General features: G+C 36.2%; 1 protein-coding gene across 1 annotated transcript in view; it reads right to left on the minus strand.

Moving 5' to 3' along the window:
• ALCAM (activated leukocyte cell adhesion molecule) overlaps positions 1–8641 on the minus strand; it is a 162204-nt gene that overhangs the window by 45869 nt on the left and 107694 nt on the right. Inside the window, exons 6-7 of the mRNA XM_006872288.1 lie at positions 6269–6396; positions 4468–4600 (exon numbers count right to left, since the gene is read on the minus strand). Of these exons, the coding sequence (XP_006872350.1) occupies positions 4468–4600; positions 6269–6396 (261 nt within the window). The remainder of the gene's footprint in view (positions 1–4467; positions 4601–6268; positions 6397–8641) is intronic.

Raw genomic sequence — 8641 nt, forward strand, 5'->3', positions numbered from 1 at the left:
GATGTCATCCCACAACTCTTCTGGTCTTCGGTCTTTAGTGTTTAATTCATCAAATCTGTTCTTCAGCTGATCTCTAAATTCAGGAGGGATAATAGGATCTTTCAAATGGGAAACAATTTCTACATAAATTTTAATGTCATTTTATGATGTGAATTTAAGGGAAATGCAATTCAATTTAACAAACATTTACTGTACAGCTACTATGTGCCAGGCACTGACAGGAGATACAGAGATGAATAATGGCCTTACAATTTAATGTAGCAGAACAATATGCATTCAGTTGCTAACAAAAGGGATTATGAAATCTGCACATAGTAACAAACCTGGGACAGATTAGAAACTCAATAAATATTAATCGAAAGATTAAAGGAAGGGCAATATACAGAGGAACAAGCAAAGATCTATGTGTAATATAAGGCCTAAAATTACTGTTCTATATTTTTTGTTACCTTGACATCTGATGAAACTGGGAGGGCCTTATATGGCCTATCTTTAAGTTTTTATCCTCACTCTGCTCCCTTGAGTAAGCACCACTAACCAAATGACCATCCTTATCAAGAGCATCAAGCATGTTCCTGCTTATCCTTGAGTAGCATGTTTCAGTATCCTCCTCACTTGCACAATTGTTCAAACAAGTCAATCATCCTCCTGTGGAAACCCCATGGGAAACACCATCATCATATACTACAAAGCTTGCCTCTCATCTCCCCTGCTTGTACACTCTATACCTGAATGAATATAGAGTCCTGGGAACTCATAGTCTTCTTTGCTTGGGCAGTGAGTATATCTGAACTAATGACCTGCTGGAGTCCTGGTGTGGTGCTGTGTGTTTAAGCACTAGGCAGCAAGGTCAGTTTGAATTACAAGGTTGGAGGTTCAAACACACCAGCTGCTCCTTGGAAACCCTATACAGGGTTGCTATGAGTTGGAACAGATTCATCGGCACTTAACAATAATGACCTGCTGGCAGTCTTGTGGATATATTATGTTCAGTTATCACCCCCATAATCCTTGGGTGGGAATCTGTCATTGAAAAATTGGATGAACACCAAAAAAGAAAACAATCACACACACAAAAAAACAACCACTGCCATTCAGTCGATTCCAACTCATAGCAACCTACAGGATAGAGTAGACCTGCTTCATAGAGTTTAATGAGACTGTACATCTTTTTGGAACAGACAGCCTCATCTTTTTCCCAGAGAGTGACTTTTGAGTTCAAAACATGGACTTTTCGGTTAACAGTCAGTGTTTAACCCACTGTGTCACCAGGTCTTGTTGCTATTGTTAAGTGCCATCGAGTCAGTTCTGACGCATAGTGACCCTGTATAGGGTTTCCAAGGAGCAGCTGGTGAGCTTGACCTTGCCGTTCAAACTGACTTTTCAGTCCAGCACATTAACTCACAGCACCACATCAGGAGTCCAGGTCTTCTTAAGGGTTGAATAAAAGACAATGAGAACACAATGTAGACAACAGAATCTGGGATTCAAACAGTAATAAAGGATTTGTAGAGGAGGCAGCATCTGCCCATGCTCCCTGACGTTTCAGAAGAGCTTTGATAGGAGATATATGGAAAACCTCTGCCATATAGGCAAAGCCAAAGAGGAAAGTTTGGTTGATTTCACAATGGTGAATTATTTGGTATGAATGCTGACAGCTTGCAAGATAAACCTATACAATTCATTAAGACTGCTATTGTAGGATCTTGGTTGCTATTGTAGGAATTGGGAATGTGATTTCTCATTGCACTTCTGCTTCTTGGTTGTATATGTCAAAATTATAATTTTCTAATTTTCAAAACTATATTTTTAATGTTTTTCCCTTGTCCTAGCCTATAAGAACCATGACTTGATTAATCACTGACATATCTATAGCACCTACTACAGATGATGGGCTTTCAAAAATGATTGTTGAGTGAATTGGCAGAAGAAGTATGCTTTCTTAGTTTCTCATTATTTATTCATCATTTCATATGCAAGTGGAGTTTTCTCAGAATATTTGAGTGAATTATATGTAGATTAAAAAAACTTTATTTAGCATAAGTTAAAGTTTTTATTAGCTGGACAGTGAATAGATTAGTTATTTTAAAGAATGATGATGAACCTCAGGATTTTGATGAATAATTGTATGTGCATGAATTGTCAGAGGAAGAGTAGATGTTTCCTTAGTATCTAGGGGACAACAACTTTGATAAGAGGTATGCTCTGCCAACTCGTGTAGATATGGGTTGTGCTTCTCTGTTCAAACTCCCTTTGGTCACAAATGAAAAGGAAATGAGTCGTGTTTTCAGAAAACAAACAAAAAGGGCAAAAATAAGGTTTTTATGTTTTAATTTTATATAATTTAGACAAAGTATTGCTTTACTTCATTTTTTTCCCTTCAGTTTTTAATAAGCAGCAAAGACCTTAAATCCCAAGGTTGCAGTCTACCTGTCAAAATTGAAACTTAGTTTTAAAAGCACTGAAATCCAATTTAACTGTTGTATTCTTTTGTTTAATTATATTTCCTATTACTGATGATTACTGAGTTACTATCTGACTACATTCAAGACATTTTTCCTCATTAGCCTGCCATCTATCCCTCCCTGCCTACAAGTAATAGAAACAAGAGTCTTCTAATTTTATGACTCCATGTAGCTAGCATGTCTTAAACATAAGCACGTCATACCATCTCTCAGGCTCTGGATTATTGGTTATTGGTACAAAGAGCTCATGGACAATAATATCAGGAAGCTATTCCATGCACTTCTATCTGCTAGCTATATTTTTTTCAGTTCACTCCCCCCGCACCCCCCAATAGACAGTCCTGGATAAATGGTCTCAGTGACTGATCCTCAGAGAAAAAGCAACACTGTTGTTATTCTGAGAGGTCACTGCTTTGATTCTAACTAGCCCCTGATGGCAGACACATTCAGATCTGTGCAACATGAATATGGAGCAAATACAGAAACGGCCTAGCCATGAACATTTTTTAACAGACAAATGTGTTCACAGGGCTCCCCAGGGTGTACTCCCAACATCAAACACTCAAAGCAGCCATCTGGTTTCACTATTCCCCAAAGTGCCTCCTTATATCTCCCTTAAAGTTTCAACTCCTTTTGTACATGTTTTTCAAGTATTACCAAGACTTAGAACCATTACCAAGGGATGGTTTTTAAAGTCTTTTTCAATTTTTAACCAATGAAACATAATGAGATCATATGGGTCATGTCTATAGGTAATTTTAGTGATGGAACTGTAGATGCAAAGGACTTGTTAAAAAGTTTGGCCTATACCTCTAATCCAGAGTAAAGTTTGCCCAGGGCAAGCTGAGCATTCCTAGTGTTCCCAGGAGGGCAGTCCAAATCAGTTTCCTGTTCCAATGATACCATTCTTCAGGTACATCAATAATATGGATTTATCATAAATTGTAAAATAAAGAATTCAAGTAAAAGGCCTGTTTTGTATATACTTCTGGATACATGTTTTCTACCACACTGAGGCAGATGTAACTTTTTTCATAGCTAGAAATTTTAAAAAGTTAAAATAAAAAATGAATGAATGAATAAATGAATGAATGAATGAATGAATGAATGTTCAGGGTAATTTTTAAGGGACTCAATTTCCAGAGATTTTTATCCTTTTTGTATAGTGTCTATTTAAACAGTGAATAGCTTTCAGTGGTTTTTATTTCCCTTCTGAACCCTGGTGGTGCAATGATTAAAGCACTTAGCTGCCAAATTAAAGATCTGAAATTTGAAACCACCGGCCACTCTGTGGGAGATAGATGAGACAGTCTGCTTCTCTAAAGATTTATAGCCTTGGAAACCCTATAGGGCAGTGCTATTCTATCCTGCAGAGTCACTATCAATCAGAAATCTCTACATCCTGAGTAACTTTATATTGTTTGCTTTGGATGGTAATATGATAATCTCATAAAAAAGATACTTAAGAAAAAAGATGTTGTTGCTAAGTGACATACAGTTGGTTCCAATCATAGCTACCCTGTATAAGGTTTACCAAGGAGTGGGACTGGTGGGTTTGAACCACTGACCTTCTTGTTAGGAGTCCAGTGCTTATCCTACAGCACCACACCAGGACTCAAAGAAAAAAAGAGAGAGAGGCTTTATACCTTTTCTGGGACAAATGCAAACCTTGAGCTCTTCAAGAACATTTAATTTTTTTTTTTTTTGAAATAAATAGGTTATTTCTTTAAGATCCACATAAATAAGGTTTATTGATGTTGCAAATACAAGAGATTTAGAAAAAGGATATATATTTATCACTGCCAAAAACTGAAATGATCAAATCCATGCAAGGATTAAACATTGCAGTGCAAACCTCCATCAAGTGGAGCTGATTCTCTTCAGTGAATCTATAGAAACCAAGTAACTTAAGAAACAGCTACAACTGATGTGAAAACATAGCCAAGTTAGGAGATTAGGGGCCTTCTAGGTGAGACTGGTAATGACAAAGAAGGTGACTTACAGTGGACTGTGATGGCTGTTGAAGCATTCATGCTTTTTTTGTCTACCAGGGAGCATTTGTAGTCTCCTGTTGCATTGCGCCTCACATCTGTCAGCGTGTAAGCATTTGAACTTCTTATTCCTTCGGTCTGGCCCTTTTGATAGAAGCAAAATGTCAGATGATTACGCTTAGGAGCTACAATGAGAACAGTTATATTTCTTGATGAAGATGGTATTTTCTCAAATAAGAAAAAAAGGGAAAATGTGTTTCTTTGATTGGAAAAACAAGCTACATGTTTCTGATACTGGGAGAAATGATTACTATTTTAGTTCTAAGGAAGTTGAGGAGCTAATTTATACTGTATTCAGGATATCCATTTTATTCACAACATGTTTTGTGTTTGTGTTTTAAAACAGATTTTTTAAAAGTCCCAATATTTTCTTTTATTTTTATGCCTTGAATAGCTCTGCTGAAAGATCTGAAGCAGCTTATAGAAAATATGCCAAAGATCATATTATATTTTTTAAAAATAAATGAAAGAAGGTAAGAAAAAACAGAGAAAGAAAATGAAGTAAAAGAAAGTAAAAAATATATATATATAAAAATAATTGAGGCCAGAAAGCATATAGATTATCTAGACATATATATTAACAAGAATAGGCAATCAATAGGTACTTTTCCTAAAACTGAGATACAAATGTGTCTATGACTTCCCTGATATCCAAAGTGGGAACATAATTAGTTTCAAAATTTTATTTGTATATGAGAAAACAAACCAGCATGCCAGTTTAGTAAGAGAAATAGAGTTTGTAGAACAATTTAAGTCTCAAGGAAATTACTTGTATTAGTATTTTGTCTAAGATATTGGATGATATTCATAAAAAGAACTGAGTAATGTAGTGCATGGAATTCATACGTATGTTCCTATTATGATGTAAGTGCATCATTAGGTTATATACATCCCTCTGTGTAAGGAGTCAAACCCAAACCTAGGAAGGCAGTTCTTTGAGAGAGCAAACATGTAACCTCTGACAGAACTCTCTCGAAGTCGGGCTCCATCCTACTGTTGCATCTAGAACACATTCTAGAACAGGGGAGGGGAACCTTTTTTTCTGCCAAAATTTATAACATAATTCTTGGGCCATATAAAAATTATTAACTTAAAAATTTGGTTGCTATATTTGGTCAAACAATTAACTCACCCCTAATGTGATGGCTGAACTGAGGTTACCTTGGCAGAGCCAGACCAAATGATTTCCTGGGCCTTCTACAGCCTGAGGTTTGGACATTCCCCACCCCTGTTTTAGAGGAATGTTCCAAGCATTCTTCTATATATATCATGTGCTGTGAGATGAATAAATATTGAGGAAGTGACATTTCAGGATTATTTTAATCTCTGACTAGAAGTGACCACGGCTTTACTAGATCAACCTACAAATCATTTGCAATGGAACTGTCCATACATGAAAGGATCAGAGGCATGGTCAGGATGTAGGCAGGTTTAGAATCCACATCAGACCTTCCTGCTGTCATCCTTTGCTTTTGAAAATCAGCTTCTTGTAGCTTCTTTGGGTAATTAAACCTCAAGTTTTGTAATTATGGTTCCCTGTGGGTTTTTCTCATTGTTCCTGAAAACTCTTTAACATTGAGAAAAAAGGGAAAAGATTGAAAACCTTCAAAAACACATTCTACAGATATTCCTAGAATAACACCCCCTTTCATTTGTGCTATTTAAGTACATAAATTCTTAATGTCATCCAGATACCAAACAACACAACAAAATTTTAGTAGTCACCTCAAGTATTAATATTTAAGCACTTACTGGTAAGTAAAATAAAAATTCCTCAGGAGGTGGGTTACCATTTCCCAAGCATCTAAGAGTAATGTTGTCTCCTTCTTTGATGGCACTTTTTGGTGGCAGCACTTGTATTGTCACCTGTTCAGTAGGATCTGCAGGAGTCACAGACACGTTAACCATTTTCATCAAATACCAAATAACTTTGTACATACAATGCAAATGACTAAATTACAAACACTTTGTCAAGAATTTAGTAATGGTAATGAAATGCATCTCTTTATAGGTGGACTCAAATTAGTTACGGTGTTGGTTATGTGCCTTGGAGTTGATTCAAACTCATAGCGACCCTGCATAGGCTGTCCAAGACTGTAAATCTTTATGGGAAAAGGCAGCCTCATCTTTCTCCCACAGAATGGCTGACAGTTTTGAACTGCTGACCTTGAGGTTAGCAGCACGACTTGTAACCACTTTGCTACCAGATTCCTTGGTGGTTATGTGCTTTAAAGTCGGTTCGGACTCAGAGTGACCCTGTATAGGGTTTTTGAAGCTGTAAATCTTTATGGGAGCAGAAAGCCTCATCTTTTCCTGAAGAATAGCTGATAGTTTCAAACTGCTGACATTGCAGTTAGCAGCCTGACTCATAAACCACTACACTACCAGAGCTATTTAGTATACCAAGTTACTAATATACTAATATTGGTATGGGGAAACTACAGACACATAAAATTATAAAAAGTCAACTTCCTCTTAGCAAAATATCTTCAGCTGAAGTAGGAATGACCATAATTATTTTATGTGTTTAAGATAAGTAAGACCAATCTCACTGTGTGATTTCATTATAAGAAATTTACACTATATTATTTGAACCTTACAGTTTGGAAATACTGAATCAGCTAGCAAAGTAGCTTAAGCTATTAGGCACCACTGAACTCACATTATATAATAACAACTTACATTAAATTAAAAGAAACATGAACTCGACAATACCAGCAAGATTTTTGACATTCAGAATACTAGATATAATTTTTAAAATATGAATCCCATGAAATGTCGGAACCCCTCAACACAACACCACTGTAAATGCATTCTTATTCTGTCCTGTTCACTGGAGTCAACATGCAACTTTCTTTCTATTTTGATAATTTTTTACGGAGAAAATAGGACTAAAGGGTATTCTTTAATACAAGCTGCTGCTCAACAGTAGAATGCAAAAGAAATCAAAGGCTGGAGGGATAATACCTAGCAAACAGGAAATAAAACGGGTGGTGGTGGTGACATTTATTAATGACCTGCTTTCTAACTTATATTGGTTGTTGTTGTTAAGTACCATAAAGTAGATTCCAACCCATAGTGACTTTGTATAGAGTTTCCAAGGAGCGGCTGGTGAGCTTGAACGACTGACGCTGCAGCTCAAATGACTTTGTAGTCCAGCGCATTAACCCACAGCACCACACCAGGGCACCTCTAACTTATCTAAAAGTTGTATAATACAACAAGAAATGAATTATGAAATCATACAAGGCACAAGATTTAGTAATTCCTTATTTCTCCTTATTCAGACATGAGTCTATATTTCCAACCTAGTAGCACTACAAAAAATCTACCTAGAAAGACCTATTTTTGTTATTATCTAGTAAACTAAGACACACATATTTGCAGGCTGTTTCCTATTTTTGGACTAATATCTTTCTGAGATTAAAGGATAGAAAATATTTTGAACAGCTGTTATCAATTGCTTTTCATCTTCTCTCTGTGCTTGGACATCTCAGAAAATTTAGTCAAATGTTTTCAAACTAGAGTGACAGGTTTACTATGCTTCTTGATTCATTGTCAGAAAATTTCTTGGCCAGCAGTCCCCAAAAATCTTGGAAAGTAAATAAAATTATTTTTGGTCTCCCACTGGCCTCCCATTTTTAGGTTTCCTTACTCTTTTCCATGACTTTTCAATCACTAGTTTGCTCTGTCCTTGTACATCCCTAATTATGACTGACACAAAAACAGCCTGAGGACACAATCTGTCTGACTTCCTCCATGATTTAAAAATTCCCTATGTTCTATTTTTCATTCTTTCCTTTTTAAAATCAGAGGCTAAGAAAAAAAAAAAATCAGGACTTTAGAAAATAATGGTGCTGGTGATAGAAATGATGCTGGATATATTTCTTCAACATCAATGGTTTGTTCATTTAAATGCCTTCTTTAGACAGCATAACAGAAGACTATACAGATGGACCTTACCAGATGGAATACATAGAAATCAAATTGACTACATCTGTGGAAAGAGACGATAAAAAAGCTTCATATCATCAGTGAAAACAAGGCCAGGGGCAGACGGTGGAACAGACCATCAATTACTCATATGCAAATTCAAACTGACTGAAGAAAATGAAAACAAGTCCA

The sequence above is a fragment of the Chrysochloris asiatica genome, unplaced genomic scaffold (genome assembly GCF_000296735.1).
Source record: "Chrysochloris asiatica unplaced genomic scaffold, ChrAsi1.0 scaffold00191, whole genome shotgun sequence".
NCBI classification, from domain to species: domain Eukaryota; kingdom Metazoa; phylum Chordata; class Mammalia; order Afrosoricida; family Chrysochloridae; genus Chrysochloris; species Chrysochloris asiatica.